We start from the raw sequence: 17,785 nt of genomic DNA, 5'->3' as shown, positions 1-17,785 counted from the left end.
TAGTATTAAGGCCTGGGTTTGCATAGGTGGAAGGTTACGTCTTCCAAAGGACATACATCGCATAGCTCCCTTTCCTACAGTAGGGAAGAGGTCTTGAGATATGGAGCTAGGTATGTATGGCAGCCCATTTGTCCATAGACAATCTCAAAAAAAAAATTTTGCTAGCCTAGAGCAAGTTAACAGTAAGCTGACCTGATCCGTGGTCTTTTTCGTGAACTAAATGCTTCATTTTTTTTTCATGCTCTAATAAAATCTGTGGATTGAAAATAAAGATCAGCGGTCACAGCAATCTTTTGTAATGATCAGTTTCCTCTCATGCTGACAGAAATTGTCGGGAACGTACGCATCAATAATCAAAACATGGATATTTTGAATCAATTCCACCATGTGTTTTGGCTGGGTGATTTGAATTATAGACTCAATTTTGGAGCAGCTGAGGAGAAGCACTTGACTCCAGAGTAAGGCACAGAGTCTCTTCTCCACTCTTTTTTCTCTTTCAATTTTCCATCAGCAACTCAAGTTAATGATATGAGTTAACATTCTGATATGAATAGCTGTTCTCAAACATTGGTCGATTTGTGTGTGGCTGTTTAGAGTGTTTTATGTTGTTTCACAGGACAACTTCTTGGGACACCGTAGTCAATCAAATTCAACAGAAAAAGTTCCACACATTACTTGAGCTTGATGAGGTAATGACGCCAATGTCATAGAGCACAAAAGCTTTCATTACCTAGGTGCAAAAAGGTCTGAGACCAAACGACAATTCGACTTTATGTACATACATACTTATATATGTATGTGTGTGTGCATGCATGTGTGTGTCTGTATATGCATGTATGTATACATATATACACGTATGTACACACACATACATAGACATAATGTATGTGTATGTATACATATATACACGTATGTACACATATACATAGACATAATGTATGTGTATGTATACAACAATTTGTATATGTATGTACCCACACACATGTGACATACATGTGCGCAAGTGTGCGTGCACGTATGTGTAGGCGTATATATATACACATATATATATATGTATATATACACACACATATATATATGTATATATGTATACATACACATATATAAAGATGAATTTGGGCATGTTCCTGGATTCATCTAGGTATATATATATATATATATATATACATATATATATATATATACACACACACATATATATATATATAACGTTATTCAGGGTCACCTTCCCTAGAAGAAAAACTGTGTATAAATATAGATATAAATAAATACACACACACACGTGTGTACCTGTTTTGAATTTAAACAGCTTCGTAAAGAACAAGAAGCAAAAAGAGTCCTCTATGCATTCAAAGAGGGACAGATAACATTCCCTCCAACATTCAAGGTAAAGGGCATCGTTTCTGGGGCTCTCATATCTTCACTTTGCTGTTGTGGGGAAACATGATCGAACAAATTCCTAATGTTGGAAACTTTGATTTTACTTTAATGGTGGGGATGATGGTGCCTATTATGAAAAAAGATGAAAAGAGATGCAGAAGATGTATATGATCCGAAACGAATGCCCGCGTGGTGTGATAGAATCCTTTGGTCTTCACTCCCTGGTTGTAGTGTGGATCAGCTCTCCTATACATCGGCTCCCAGCATTTCAACTAGGCATGTTTTGTTTACACCTTTCTTGATGTTTTCTAGACCATCTACATTACACCATGTGAATGCTAATGTTAATACCTTCAATGGTGGCAGTGATCACAAACCTGTAGCAGCAACCTTCACATTAATAGCCTATGCTTTACCTTGCAATTCCCTGGATCATCTGGATGAGGATAACAAACGGTGGCATGTTCGGGTAAGCCTTGGAATAAAATCATAGCATTTCATCAACAGTTAAACCTTAATTTTTTGGAGCCAACATTTGTTTTCTTGCACAATTTTTGACTTGTTCACATTGCACGGCTTCCTTTTTTTTAAGTGAATTAATTTTTAGTGTTCTACATATTTTTCTTAGTTTACAGCGCTACGGGCGAAAAATTTGCGAGCATCGGACATAAGTGGATATTCTGATCCGTAAGTTGATTTTTGTAAAGCTTCAGCTTAATGTGGCTTTTTGAATACCCTGTAGACTAGATTTCATTCACTTCCCCCCCCACCCCCCTCCCAAAGAAAAGATCCTTCTACTAGTAGAAAGCAGAATGTCTGCTCATGAGCAGACTACAACCTTCTAAGGAGGAGGTAAAATTATACAAAGAAGGAAAAAGAGTAGGGCTCCCTCCATGGCTGGCCGTTCTTGGAAGGACGCTACGTTAGGGGGAGGAGGAATAGCCACATTGGGGGTTTGTAACTGATGCTGCCATCCCCTTGGGTGAGGAAAGGGCCCAGGCTTCAAATGCAAAAGAAGGCTGCCTGATGCTGCTGCATGCTCTCCAAATCACCAGTTTTACTCTGACTCATTTGACTTGGCCATGCACACACTAAGTGGGTGCTTGGCTTTATTTCCACATTTCTACATTACTGGCAGAGACTCTTGATCATGAGCTTAGTAGTGGCTAGCGGCGGATCCAATGTCACCTTTAGGTGGGACTGTTCGTAGTATGGGATGCAGATGTTTTCTCGGTTCTAGTTAGCCAATTGTGTGGATTCCTTTAACCGGATTGCTTGGGGGTGGGCTTGTCCAACTCTGCGTTGGGTGGTGAGCTTTAGTGGTCTATTCGGGATTCTTCGGTGAAAGAGCGATTCTACTCTGCTATAAAGTTGAGTAATCTAAAGCCAAGTCCTGTCAGGGGCATTTTGGTTGGTATGAGAGCTGGTCTGACGCAAAGAAGATGAGGGAATTCTAGCATGAGAGATCAACATCATCAATGAAAGCGTTGGCCGTTTGTACAGGTGTTATGTTTCTGATTGGAATCTATTGTCGTTGTTGCGAAATTGCTTTCTGTTGGGCTTAAAAATGCTGGATTATTTAAGCATGGGAGATGGATGATTGTGCAGGTGTGTGATGTAGCTTACTATACGTGAATATTGGTAGGATGTTAGCGCAATCACTGTCCGTCAAGAGTCATAGGCCGGGCTTGTGTCAAACACTAGCGTGTGGGCTTCTTACCGCCTAAAATCTGTGTTGGCAGCAGCCACTTTTCCAGCTGCAGGCTGAGTGCGGCTGGGCCATGAGGCTGTTGCTTTTGCTGGCGCCATGAGCAGCTTGCATAATGCCCGCAGAGATCTAACAGCTACCGAGAAGGGCTGAATCAGAGCATCACCCACCACCCTGCAGCAGCAATGACCACAAAGCAACAAGCCTACCAGTCAGCATGTGAAACCGGCCTTCAAAAACTTGACGGGCTGTGAAACAAACACTCGCACACAAAACACTTCAACACCTTTGAGGACCTGGAAAAGGAAAACAAACAGGGGGAGCTAGAGTGCTCCTGCAAACAATACACGGACACCGATTGGCCCCAAATCGCAGTGGCGCCCCTTGCGGTATTTCTTTACTTGATCAAATTTGAGTACAAAGTACAACTTGTAGAATCCTCCACCAACAGGATCCCTTGTAGTTTCACCCAGGTCTTCCAAATGAGTGCTTAGCAAGCCTTATCCCATGTCTTCTTCATCAAAGGCCATTCGCAAAGCCTTAACCCTTGATCTTTGTCTTCAAAAAGCCTTCAAGCTAAGTGTTCGAGGGCCTTGTACACACTCAAGGCTCAAGACTCGCTAGCCGGCACCTCTCATGGCGCCCTTGCTCGCTTGCAAGTCTACCTTGGATGTGTCCCAAGATCCAAGTTTTCAACTCAACCTGGCTTTCCAAAGGCACTTTTCATAGCACCCTTGCTCTCTCTCTTCATTAGGAGGTGAAACCAGCCTACAGGCTGTCGTACAACAAGCCACAACAGCAGAAGCTCTACAACAACATCACGTGGCGTGGCCGTACGACCACAGGCACACAACAGCCCCACCAACGCGGCCACAGAACAGTAGGCAGCAACATGCCCACGTGCACGTGCACCTACAGGCGCACACACACATGCAACCGCTCGCCCACACATGCGTGGGAGGAAGCCATGGCCAAGGTGTCCTCAAGAGCATATAGCCAAGAAGACCTTTGAAGCTCTCTGCAACCTCTGTTATGGAAACCCTTCCATGAAGGTGATGATGACGATGCCGGCCTGAATAGAGGAGTCAGTCGCCAACCACAACAGCCCCAGGCGCCACCTGCAGCCCTGTTTACATCTGCGCAGCCTTTCACTTAAGGAATACACATAAGTTCAAGATGAAGAGGAACAATACATCTCTTCCATGAACATCCTCTTGTGCATCTTAGCTTGATCTTCTGTATCCCAATCTGTTCAACAAGGCTTGCAATCCACTATGAGAGAGAGAGAGAGAGAGATCGGTGGCCGCCGGTTGTTCCCACGTGTGTGCTTCTATTCAATCCTGTGGCAGTTCACCCCTTTCCAAAAGAGAGAGAGAGAGAGAGCGAAACTCTGCCTGCAGCTCTGTGCACCACCTTCTGCAGAGCAGCCTGCAACCCTGCGCCGCCTTCCCCCAAAGAGAAAGAGAAAGCGTAGTCCAGTCTGCTGTTCAGCCCGTGAGCGCCGCCTAGAGACTGCTCATCATGAAAAAGCCAGCCCCTCTGTGCGCCCACGTATACTGCAATCCCTGGCTGCGGCCCAGCTCCTATTGCACAAAAGAACACGCCTGTGCATGCTGCAGTGCAGCCCACCAGCCTGTTGCCAAGAAAAGCCCATAAAAGGTCATGCGCTGAAGCTCTATGTGTCGCTTGTGCTCTCTGGTGACCAGCCATACAAGGAGAAGAAGCGCCTGCACACACCACACACCGTCAACTCCACCACCCTTCCCCTTAATAAGGAGGCGCCTCAGCCCGCTTTTCTCCAAAAACTAAAAGCAATAGCCCAAAAAGCGCATCCTTTATTATTTTAAATCATCTTAGGTTATAAAACCTTGTAAACTTAAATCCTTTTGTCCCAAAGGTTATAAAAACCTTTATACTTTAATTCTTTTTATCCCCTTCACACTTGGGGCTGTCCACACATGGGTTTCCTTCTCAATTCCAAAACAATGCCATTCACACTGTCCATCGTGCCCCCGTGCCCACCTGCATATTGTCCAGAGGAAAACACAGGGTCGTAACAGCATGCCAGCCCAAGCAGCTGTGTCTGCTTTCTAATGCAAAAAAGGAAATTCTATCGTGGGAAGAAAGAAAGAAAGAAAGAAAGATATATTAACGTCTCCTAAAGGCCGAATTGGCCTATGAGACCAAAACAAGGTACAACTGATGATGATGATTTCTCATCATAACAAATTTGAAAGAAAGAATGAAAATAGTAACATCCTAAGAGAGCTAAGAGCTGAAAGCTGAACCACTGAATCGTTGCGGTAAACTCCTCCGGTGGCGGGCAATGATGGCTTGAATCTGCCGATGGTGAGGGAGTCGTGGACGCGATCCTCATGGTCGTGGGCGTCTCGCTCTACAGATGGCAATGGCTCTGTCCAGGGTGACTCCTCTGGATGGTGGTTTGCCAGGTAGGCCTGTAGATGGGGGAGTAGAGGCTGGTGGGGTTACAGTGCTGGCTCTAAAAAAATTTGTGAGGGCTCTCTGTCTAGGTGGCTCTGGTCCCACTGGCTCTCTGTGTGTCTACTATAGACCCACGTGATACAATAATGTCCATGGCATATCTCATCATGGAACTGAAAATAAAATAGAACAAATCAAAACTCTCTGTTGGAGTGGTACAAAAATGTACATGAAAATCTCATCATGGATACAAGGAACATGAAACATGAGAGGAGTGTGTGTGAGCATATCTTGATACAGAGTTCTACACCCACTATTGGGCACTGATGACGTTAGTGGGGATGTCGTAGTATCTAGTCCATACTATGCATAATGGAGTTGATAGTTATATAGTCTTGTGGGTTGATTACCATGAGTATATAATATGCACGTTCCTCAAAGGTGAATCTAGGCATGTTCCTGGATTCATCTAGGTATATGAAACATGAGAGGAGCATCATCCCCCAATAGATGGTATACCACTCTCCAATATATCAAGCATGGGACTAATGAGTATGGCCTAGAGGTCTCCCTCAGCTACGTTACGTGGAAAGGTAGCCTGATGGCGATGGAGCATGTCCTGGATCTAGAGCTGGTGAGTGAATCGTGGCTGTCGTCGTCCGATGGGCCGTGGGTGTTGGGCACTCTGGAGTGCGCATGCCTAGTCCAAGGTAACTTCTCTCGGGTGAGGTGGGTCCGCAACAGCCCGAGGTGTGTCCATGGGTCCATTGCGGGGGTGTCCTCCTCTTGGGAACAAGTTGGTGATGGTTGGCTGGCGAGGGAAGGGGCGGGGTGGCTGGTGCCTAAGCTGTCTCAAGAACGTGTCCCTGTGTTTGTGGAGCTCGAGCAAGAAGAGCCCTAGACAGCACTGGTATGCGAAGTCAATGATCCAAGAAAGTGGGCCAAGCCCCTCATGAAACAGACATTGAAACCTCCCGCAGATCTCATGGTATATGGGGCATTGACATATGTAATGCTCCTCTATCTCAACCTGTGTGTGGCATAATCGGCATATCCTCTCCTCCCTGGGTCTCCGTATGAGCTCCCCGATTTTGAAGACATGCTTAGCTCTCCGTATCTCCACTCTCAGGCGGTGGGATGAAACCCATCTCTGGCCAATCGCAATCCGCATGGCTTGGGACATGTGAATACTCAGGTAGCCCGGTTGCTGGATGAATCCACCCTCAGTGAGCATGAGATCTTTGGTGGGAGTTCTGAAGGTGTGATACAGTGTTCGAAAAAAATAATTTTGCCAAAAAGTTAAAAACCTTCATTAGAAATTTGGGAAATTATTAATTAGAGAATTTCTCAAATTTTGGAGGTTTTCCTTCTAAAATTTCCCAAATTTTGCAGGTTTTTGTACCTTCAAGTTAAAAATTTGAAGGTAATTTTCAGAAGTTGCAGGTGCAAATTACACTAAACCCGGTTTTTTTCGAACACTGGTGTGATAAGAGGCTGAGAAGATCTAACCGGATAACCCAGTTGGTGTCCTCATGAGAGAGTTGAAGGAAAGGGGAGTCCAAACTGGGTGTAGAGGTTGAGAAGATCTAATTGGATAACCTAGTTGGTACCCTCGTGAGATGCCCTTTGTTAGACATTTGGTACTATGGTTGCTTTGCATTCTATTTTGGAGGAGGATGGTATCCATTCTCACCATGTAGCATCACACGGATCACGCATTGTCCTCACTCATAGGATGCATGTGCTATGCTAGGTTGCTTTGCATTCTATTTTGGAGGGGGATGGTATCCATTGTCACCATGTAGCATCACATGGATCATGCATTGTCCTCACTCATTGGATGCATGTGCCATGCTAGGTTGCCAATCAAAATCAGGGCTAAGCTACTACTTACGATTAGGGTTAGCAAAAAAAAAAAGACCATGTTGTGAGCCCTAGTCTGTGAGGCTATTTAAGATATAGTTGCATGACAACCCCTTTTATATGGCCCAAAACACATTTTTATGTTTTTCTTAGGTATTATGATGTTTTTGGTGCTCTAGATCTTTGTAGGGCGAAAACTTTTGTAAGCTTACATAAACGCTTACAAACATATGCTGGCAAGCCATTTTTATACTCCCAAAGTTGTAGCCATGAGATTGAGTAACAAACCACTGATTTCAACCCTTTCTTATGCGCTACACTTCCAAGAAATGTAAGTCACTATGATTGCAACCTTTTCATGCTCCATGATCCATCTACCTACCCTGTTCCTTCTCTTCCTTCTCTCATGCCCTCTTATGGGAGCTTTTAAAACTTCTCTTTCTAAGATAGTATGCTTACATGGTGTTTTTATAGGGATACATTTTCGTAGATTCGAACAAAATGAGAGAGCACCAAGGGTTAAAATTCATTAGGAGGGGCGTTCCTCAATAAATGGATATTTTCATGGTACATAAGTTTTTTGAGGGTTTGGGCTGGTGATTGATCAAGAGGAGGTGCTGCCGTTCATTTCTAAAGAAATGGCAGATATTCAATGCCCAAAGTTGGTGGCAACATAAACAACAAAGATCCAACAGATTACAGTACTAAAGAGTCAACCTTCAGTCCAATTAGTGGTATCTAGAGAAGATATCTTGTCAAGACTCTCCATGATGGTTGAGAAAGAGCTTTCAACAATTGAGTGCACACAGGAGGACCTAATGTAAGAGGATGTGTTAAATAATACTCGTTCCAATGCCGGTTTTAACATAGACCTTTGTCCAGATGTGCATCACACAATTTTGATATACCATATTTTCGCAAGTCAAGCAGTAAATTCTAGAGGGAGAAAACAAGAACCAGCTACAATTGCAACTGCAATTCAAGTTCCCTATCGAGATGTTGAGTTGTAGTAATAGCATGAACAGCATCAATCCATATCCAAATCTAGGTGGAGCATCAGGAATGATCACCCTTGCCTTTGCTCCAAGATAAGCAGGAGGGGATGTCACATGTATCGTTCTCACTCATTGGTTGCACGTATCTATTAGGCTACGAACATGTTAGGTCTAGGGTTTTGCAGAAAGTATCAGCCATGTTGAGCCCTAATCTAGAAAGGGTCAAAAAAGGCTCTGTGAATGCAAATTAATGCAAGCCTATTTAGTCGGCCTACTTTTGCTATAAATAGGAGCCCATCCATAGTGGTTGAGTACTTTAGGTACGGTGCGGTATGGTACGTGTACGTAAAGTACGCATCAAGATAAGTACTTTAAGTACGTTCACGTTTTTTACTACACACACACACACACACACACACACACACACACACACACACACACACATATATATATATATATATATATATATAACATACATACATACATGTATGTATGTAAAATAAGAAATATCTAGCATCCATACAAAAATAGCAACCGCTGACTAAAATAATTAAAAAACGGGCCAAATAAGTGTTGTTCATTGAACCTCATATTTGGCACGAAGACCTTATCCATACGGGGTATGGTACGTATGGAGTGGTACGGAAAGTATTGAAGGTACACATCGGATGAGTACAGGTATGGAATGCAACTATGAGCCCATCTCTGCCCATTTTACATGTCTTCTATGAGTCTTTTGGAGCAGCCAGCCAAGGGAGAGAAGATCAAAGCAAGAAGACTAACTAATCCAAAAAAATGTAGATATATAAAGTACTAATTGTATTGATTGGCAGCATGGCTGTTGTATAGTGAGTTTAGAAATGCTTGTTTTGACTTGCTGTACCAGGTACGTTTCATTTGTTGGCCCCAACCTATTTGAAGAAGCCCATACTAAAGTGAGATTCCAGAACCTGAACCCTGTATGGAACGCTCTTAAGGTAATACTAAGTTTTTCCCATAAAATGAAGCAAATTTTGAGATGATTTGAGAGCGATGAAAATTCCGACAAAAGAGGGTACTTTGCAGGACCTGCCAACATTAGTCTTGAATACCTTAGCAATACAGCGCTTAGAAAAGGAGTACCTCATGGTTCGCGTCACAGACTACGACTATACATCGCCAGATGACACACTTGGTGAGTTCAAAACGAGATCGCGTGTTAGTGTCGCGGTCAGAATGGAGTTCGAGAGTCCCAAGGTTGTGGGCTCGACCCTGTGCGAGCAATGGCACGTGTGTGTGTGGGTGATAACATGTGTGCATTTACTTTCAAGCCAAGATTAAAAAAAAAAACCAAAACAAAACAATGCTGTGTGTAATAATCTCAACCCCATTGATTACCGTAAAGAGATGATGTGATTTTTTTGAATTTTCTGTGGTGTTGGTAGGATATGGGGTGATTCCATTAGCAGGTGCAGTGGCTGCAGTCAAGAGAGAGGGGACAACCGATTTTAACGTGGAGCTTTCACATCATGGGTGTCCGGCTGGAACCTTGGAAGGGACAATGAAGCTGACGTGGGAAAGCAATGTGAGAAAGAGGAGGTTCAAGCTGGCTAATAGCTGCAGAGGGAGGACTCTGGCCATGCGACAGCTCTTGAAGAGGAGGATACTTTCAAACAGCATGAAGTGAGCACCTTTTTCTCATCTCCCTTTTGTTGGCTTTCTCTCAGGGGCAGGGGTGATCTCTCCCTTTTCTTGGCCTCCTTTTTGTTCCCCCTTTTCCTTTTCATATTCACCAATATATTACCTCCGATGATATGTCTGGAGATCTCCCGTGATACGATTGGAGATTTAAACCAACTTGTAAGAGGGTTGGGGGTAGGTTCAGACCTTGGTGCTGCTTGGGCGAGGGCTGTATTTGTGAGAGAAAGGGTTGGTTTTGTGTAGACTAAAGAGAACATAGAGATAGCTTTCTCAAGCTTTTGTAAAAAAAAGTATTTCTTTAAGTTCTAACAGCCTGAATGATGATCTTAGCAAAATAAATTTATATGGAATTTATTAAATACTCTCTCTTAGACACCATATCCTCTCTCTCTCTCTCTCTCACACACACACACACACACACACACACATCAGATCCACTACTAGACATTGTTATCAATGTGAGATATGTCCAACCGCACAACACCCTTTTCACAACACCCTTTTTTGATCACGGCAAAAGATAGACAGACAATCATGTAACCCTATCTGTCTATAATGAATGGTATAACTCTTGACTCCATGACGCATTGGTACACTTACTTTATCTTTTAGAGGTACCCTATACATCTTTTAGCGTAGTTGTATCTCCCTCTCCCCCTCCCCCTCTCCCTCTCCCTCTCCCCCTTCTCCGCCCCCTCCCCCTCTGGCCCGACCTTAATAGAACACACACACACACACACACACTCTCTCTCTCTCTCTCTCTCTCTCTCTCTCTCTCCGTCCAACCTTGTACCATATGAGTCTTGGGTCACCTTTGCAATACAGCTTCCTTGTGTATTGGCATACTTATTGAATGGATTAAAAAAAAGGGGGACACATTTGTTGAGAGCTTTTATTTCCATGACTAGATCCTTGTAGTCACAATGTTTGGTACCCACCTGAAGGCAGTTTAGTCTTCCCACCCACAGGTGTTTGTGGTCTTAGGTTGTGTAAAGCGGCCACAGTACTAACGGGGTTTGTGGAGATTTGAACTTGGGACCTCCTCTCCTCCAGTCACAATGCTGGGCTACATGATTGCTGGCCTTTTTCTTAGAGATTGCATTTATGTTGCCCAATTATGTTCCTGGGTCCTCTCTCTCTCTCTCTCTCTCTCTCTCTCTCTCTCTTCATACCTCTCTTACATGCTTTTTCTATAGGGAGGCTCTAGTACCATCAATTATTTGATGGGGTATCGTGCTCTTATGTTATTCCACCCCTACCCTTAGGAGCTGACCATACTTATCTCAATTTCACCATCTCTTGCCCCCCCACCATATCCACCTCGGTTTTCCATTCCACACGTATTCATTTCCGTCGTGTTCTTGACTCCATCTATAAAGATTATGTATCATGTTGTACTTTAACACTAGATCTTGCATTGCTCAATTCCACACTTACATCACAACTCTCCTCCGTTATTCAGGACTCTGCTCATGCTAGCTTCCCTCATACAACGTGCTCCACGACTAAAACCCCCACAAGATCTCAGCAACAAAATGGGTGGTATGGCAATGAATGCAGGAACACACGACTTCAACTCTACATGGGTTGATCTCAGCGTTCTTTGACCCACATCAGGAAGCATTCCTAGCCAAACACAAAGAGGAGTTATACCAGCTCTTCCTTCTTTTGACCCGTACGAAGAATCGTGCATTCCTAGCTAAACACAAACATGAGTTATACCATCTCTTTTTGACCGAGGATAACTCGAATGAATGGTGTATTTTGGAGGAAATGAAAACCCCAACACCCATCACCAATCCTCTTCTTTGGGAAGCATATGCATGATAGCTTTATAATGTCCTTCAGGCCACAACTCATATGTCAGACATCCCATGCCCCACATCATCTATCCTCTTCAACACTGTCAATTTCAAAAGGGTTCTATTTAAGGTGCATAATGGTATGTAAATGGTAGGGCGAAAGAGCATGAAGATCTATGTGCAGAGCATTTCGCACATGGACATCATATATTAGCCCCCGTTCTCCTAGAAATCTTGCATAGGGTCCTCTATGAAGGCTTTCTCCTTGCATGGACCACGAAGACCATTGTCCCCGTCCATAAAGCAGAAGACCCCATGGATCCAAATGATTATAGGACTATGATGATTGACCATACAATGGCCAAGAGTTATGGATCAATATTAGAGTTGACAGATAGGCTTGGATATAGAACATCGGGGTTACCAGGCGTCATGAGAAACTACTCCACACTTCATCACATATTTACCCTACTGGCCATCATAGAGGAGGTGAGGTCAGAAAAACATCATGTATATTGCTGCTTTGTGAATTTTTGCAGAGCCTTTTAACTCTATGCCTTGGTCACTCTTGTTGGGGCAATTTCCACATCTACAGCACTATTGGGATCAAACATGGCTGCTCACTCTTTACTACACTATTTTGTATATTGATGAGATCTTTGTGATGCACGCTCACGACTGGCTCATGGTGTGGTGCCATTCTATTAGATGACATTGTTCTGATCACAGCCTTTGTAGAGGGATTGCAGAGACATTTGGATGCACTCTAGAGGTTTTGTGATGAGAGAGATGTCACGATCAATCTCGCTAAAACCAAGGTCATGGTCTTAACACATCATAGCGGGTCACATCTAGCCTATCTTTCTCATACATAGGAGCCCAAGTGGAGATTATCTCATCTTATCTGTACCTATGGGTTACTTTTACAGGCCGAATCTTTTCCATGAGATCAGCTGCAAATGAATGTTTGGTGTTAAGAGCTTCTTCGCCCTTATTGCTCTAACTTATGTCATGGGGATTGGCAAACTTTGAAGCATTAATATGTACATGGAGTTCCACTTCCTAGTTGGGTGGGTTCCTTGACCAAGGCTTGTTTTAGCTTTTGAAATGACTCATTGCACTCCTTGCTCCACACAAATTCTACCAATAATCCATAGAGTGGTTTTGGACTCATTGTAAACTCCAAGATGAAAAAGCCCCACACAAATTCCACCAACAATCTATTGAGTGGTTTGACAATCACTGTAAACGCCAAGATGAAGTACATTTTTTCCATTCACTTGTTTGATTTTAGGGTTAGGGAAGATTCAAAGCTTTCTTCTTCAAGCTCTTTTCCCTAGCCCATCATGTCTTTTATAGGCTCCACAAGATGCCCTAAGGACTCCATCTCTTCAGTTTTTGTGCATAATGTCAAAGATGACAATGGACATTGGAAGGGAGAAACATACATTTAAAAAAAGCTCCTGGGTCTTCATGCAAAGTGCCGTATGCCCCCATCAAGTTTGAGAACGAGGGGTAGTTGAAAACCACTGGAAGGGAAGTCTCATCGGTTTGAACAAGTCCAAAGAAATGTGGTCTACTTGCAAGTGTGCACAAGATGTGTACATTGCACAAGATTTGAATCTTGTGCTGGCTCTGTGTTATTTGGCTCCTGGGTCTTCATGCAGCCTAGTGCCATATGCCCCCATCGAGTTCGGCATGTGGAGTTATATTTCCCTTAAACTTGGTTGAAGGTTTCCCTTAAACTTGGTTGAAGGTCAGCCCATCAAGAGCTTAACAGGGAATTTTGAGGCCTTCCATGTTACAAATAGGTATGGTAGGCTAGAGTTATATCCAAACCCTTCTTTTATGAATTTTTGTACCTAGTCCCAACCAAAACAAATAAGTATGGTAGGCTAGAGCTACATGCAAAACCTTATTTGGATTCTATAGAATGGCCAATCCCTGATCAATGGTCTGGGGAAGCCTTGAAGGCCAAGATTTCAACTGATATCCGCAATCTTTAAAGTTCTCCAAAGCTACAAGGTAGGACTCTCTTGGTTTGTTCGTGTATGTTTTTGTTTACCTTTTTTGAGTAATCAATCCACATCTAGCCCATGCATGTTCATTTTACAAAACTATTACTAAGGATATGTTGAAGAGATGGTTGGGATGAGACAGATATGGGGTACTCAAGGGTGATGTATACTTGTGCAGAGTGGTATTTTCAAGTTTCATTACTTGTTTATGCACAGTGTGTGTCTCTATTATGAGCATTGGATGGAGAAAGGTGTTAATTGGATACCCTTTGAGTCCCAATGAAGAAATAGATACACCTATTGAGCTCAATGCCATATGGAACTATGGGAACATGTTTCTATGAATAAGTGATGGAAATGTGCATGAGAATTTTATCCTAATGGGTGCAACGAAGATAGAAAATGCAAGTTTTAAATTACTGCTAGAAAGGCTAATGATGTTAGGGAGCACTTTATCCCAATGGGTGCAATGGAGATAGAAAATGAAAATCTCAAAATCATTGCTAGAAAGGTTAATGATGTTAGGACATAATAGTTACTGAGTGATGTTTGTTTTGTTGATGCTCACCTTGATTTTTGTTTCTAGTAGCTAAAGGGTTGGTTTCACAAGCTGAAAGATGAATGGAGAAATCCAAAGCACAAGGGGTAGGCTAATGTGTTTCTTGCAAAGGCCGAAATTTTCATCAACAGATGTTGTGGAGAAGATCTTCAATCTTAGAGAAGATGAGGCCTTGTCCATCCTAGTAGCCTCTTGTGAGTTTCTGCTTGACGATGACGTGCCTAATCTTTGTGCATATGCCTCTTATCTCTACTATGGATGGGGCTGCCACAACTGAGGTCCAAACACAACACAAATTGATGATGATATTATTGAAGATGTATGTATAGCATGCTAAAATTTCTTCTTAACTTATGAAGACATATCCCAAAATTTCTTCTTAAGTTATGATGATATTATTGAAGATTATGTATAGCAACCCCAAAATTTCTTCTTAAGTTATGATGATATTATTGAAGATTTCAACCCCAAAATTCTTCTTAAGTTATTATAAAATTTTCATAGGTAAATTATAACTATTTCTTTTGCAAGCCATATTGGACATGGACATGGATGCCATGTTATGAGATGGAGTGGCTAGACAACTAGTTTTGGGAAAGATGCATCCATCCCCCCCCACTACATGGGCACTACACATGGTATCCATCATGCTCCACATGCCAAGTTCACTTTGGATGGAAGCACATAGTTGGTTTTTATCCATGCTAATGTTCACAAAGTTATCATGATTTAAAAAATCCTTGTAAGGCATGCTTCACTGGAAGATATGAAGGTAAACTTTTAACAACCATAGCCATAAGAGAATCTATTGATGAGGAGTCCCCCCAAGCTCTAGCACAAAGTTATCTTGATTTAAAAAACCCTTTTAAGGCATGCCTTCAGTGGAAGATACTAGGGAAAAAGTTTATAAGCCATAGCCATATGAGAAATTGAGAAGAAGTCCCCCCTCCAAGCACTAGCACAAAGTGTTGTCAATAGAGATTTGTCTATGACTAAGAGTAGGTGCGATAAATAGAGTGACATAAAAGGTTTATTCCTTATTTAAGATGTACTTTCTTGTAAGATCCCTCCCTAAGGTAAGGCAAGTAACCTTGCATTAGTCAATGGTTTTCTTGAGAGAGAGAGAGAGAGCTGATTTCAGTAAGGTATTTTTGTGGTCAACCCAGTAATTTTTAGTTCTTGATTAACGTGTAGTTTTGAACTAAAACTACACGTTGGGGCTATGTGCTTACCCAATCCTTGCTTTGTTTTTCTAGGGTTAAGACCTCCAAATTGCATGCAGGACCCAAAAAGCAGTTCTCCACTTGGCCAAAAATAAAAACTGGTTGGCAAAAGAGTTGTCCCACTTGGTACATAGCAAGTTCCTATGCCCATTCACTTATAATGGGCAAAACTTGGTCTGAAAATTGTACTGTTAAGTCCACTTTTTCCTCGGACTCAAAGTCCACTTGCTTGCGGAGGTCATAACTTGAGTTGTATAGGTCAGATCAGATCAGGGTGTTCTAGTAGTCAAAACTTATCTACACAAAACAAGATTTCATTCTAGCATGGTTCCATGCAATTCTAGACATCACATCGAAAGTCATTACATTTCAGGGGGATTGCACATCTGACTTCAGTTCAAAGCACCCTAGTTTACCACCTTTGTCAGGAGGGTACTTTGGCTTGCTGAAACTGGTGGTTACAGTTGTCTGTTTGGCTCAGGATTTGATATGATTCAAGTACATACTATTAAAACCATCCTTCTTTGAAGCTGAGCTCATCTAGCCCTCCATTTTACTGGCATGGACAGCAAAAAGCCATTTTGACAGTTTTGATAAAAAAGATAGCCTAGATAGCCCCTACTTGCCAAATCTATAACTTTTGATCCACAACTCTGATTGGGGTGTTCAAGTAGTCTAAAATTATCTACCCAAAAAAAAAAAGATTTCCATTTGTGTAGATAGTTTGGAAAACTAGGCAGTCCAGCAAAAGTTCCCAGTCAGGTAATTGTAACAGTGTATTGCATAGCCAAACTGGTTGCAAAAGCACTTGTTTGTGGAATCATCATGCATGGAGAATCCAGTGATTTTCTTTCCATACTTTTATTTATTTTTGTACATTCATCTAAGTTCTGTAAATCATCCACCACCAGTGTACATCCCTGTGTCTATGATTTCTTTTCTTTTCTTTTGTACCTGTATTACCTCTGGCTTATTTGTAGAGATCACTTGATTTGCCTTTGCACAAGACTCACCTTTGGGGACCCATTTTAGAATTGTCCTTCAACATGCTTAGATTGTGGCATTTTTTTTTGCTTGCAAATCTGACTTCGTTGGTTTCCAAGTGATTTCACATTTTTTTTTTACCAGCAGGTATCCATTGAGACCATCCCATCCTCATCCAGTTTGTAGTTACATGAGATATCTGTAATTTACTATTTTTAGCTACATCCTTTTTCCTTGTCTGGGATCCTTTCTGTATGGTGGCTGTCCAGATATTAGGGTTGGTGATAGTAGACTCTTCACTAACCACCATGAGAACTGTTACTTTGCCAAAAGGTAAAGATAGTTCCAGAGTTCAGTTATCCTAGTCGATTGCACATCCATCCAGGTACGAACGAGAATGATCTCTTCAAACATCTCTGTTTGGCATTCACCACATAAAACTACCTTCCAAAGGATTATTTCCAATGTGATAAGAAATAAAACTACCTTCCAAGGGATTATTTCCAATGTGATAAGAAGAAGTAATAACACCAATACAATTTGTTGTATGACCATCAAAACCAGACAGGACCATATTTGTTGATTGAAGTTGTGGCCACCCCATGGTTACCCACACTTCATAAGCCATTAAACTCTTGTCAGCTGCCTCATGAGTCTATAAGCCTCAGAGATTGGATTGTTCCTGAGGGGGTTGTGAGTCCCATCCGCAATCGTCCTCCCGATTCAACTTCCTTGTCTTCCTCAATGGAGGCAGGGAAGACAGCCTTAGTCCTATTGATGTAAATCCCATGTCTCCTTAATTTCGCCTTTTCTTCTCTCACCCTCGCTTCTTTTAGTCATTTCTTTTTCTGCCAGTTTCCATTTTTTTAAAACAGAATGGATCTCTCTCTCAGCATGGTATCAATCAAGGGTCCACACCAAATTCTCTATTCGCTCCCATTTACATACGAGTCAAAAGAATTTCCAGCCATGTTGAGCCCGAGTTTGTACATTTAGAGATTCGGAAGGGTACCAAACCTGTCAATTTTAATTTATGTTTGTTTTTCTCAACATCGTACATCAATACTAAGTCACCTTCTTGGAATTGACATTTGACCAGTTGACGATCAAACCATTTAAAAAAAAAAAAGG

At 42.2% G+C, this 17,785-nt stretch overlaps 1 protein-coding gene across 5 annotated transcripts in view; it reads left to right on the top strand.

Annotated features, from left to right (window-relative positions):
- Positions 1-14,920, top strand: part of LOC147633358 (uncharacterized) — a 29,839-nt gene extending 14,919 nt beyond the window's left edge. For 2 of the 5 annotated variants that reach the window (XM_086806425.1, XM_086806424.1), the window contains exons 12-21: positions 326-458; positions 617-689; positions 1,310-1,387; positions 1,523-1,656; positions 1,747-1,849; positions 2,009-2,067; positions 9,275-9,365; positions 9,454-9,562; positions 9,813-10,050; positions 14,478-14,920. In XM_086806425.1, the coding sequence (XP_086662551.1) occupies positions 326-458; positions 617-689; positions 1,310-1,387; positions 1,523-1,656; positions 1,747-1,849; positions 2,009-2,067; positions 9,275-9,365; positions 9,454-9,562; positions 9,813-10,050; positions 14,478-14,481 (1,022 nt within the window). In that variant the 3' untranslated portion in view covers positions 14,482-14,920. Of the gene's footprint in view, positions 1-325; positions 459-616; positions 690-1,309; positions 1,388-1,522; positions 1,657-1,746; positions 1,850-2,008; positions 2,068-9,274; positions 9,366-9,453; positions 9,563-9,812; positions 10,051-14,474 lie in introns of all 5 variants that reach the window. The other 3 variants (XM_086806423.1, XM_086806422.1, XM_086806426.1) reach the window with 2 other exon arrangements.
- Positions 14,921-17,785: the final 2,865 nt, after the last annotated feature.

Source organism: Cibotium barometz, chromosome 12 (genome assembly GCF_041138505.1).
Source record: "Cibotium barometz isolate CiBa-2024 chromosome 12, ASM4113850v1, whole genome shotgun sequence".
Lineage (NCBI taxonomy): Eukaryota > Viridiplantae > Streptophyta > Polypodiopsida > Cyatheales > Cibotiaceae > Cibotium > Cibotium barometz.
This window is presented reverse-complemented; position numbering and strand designations above follow the sequence as displayed.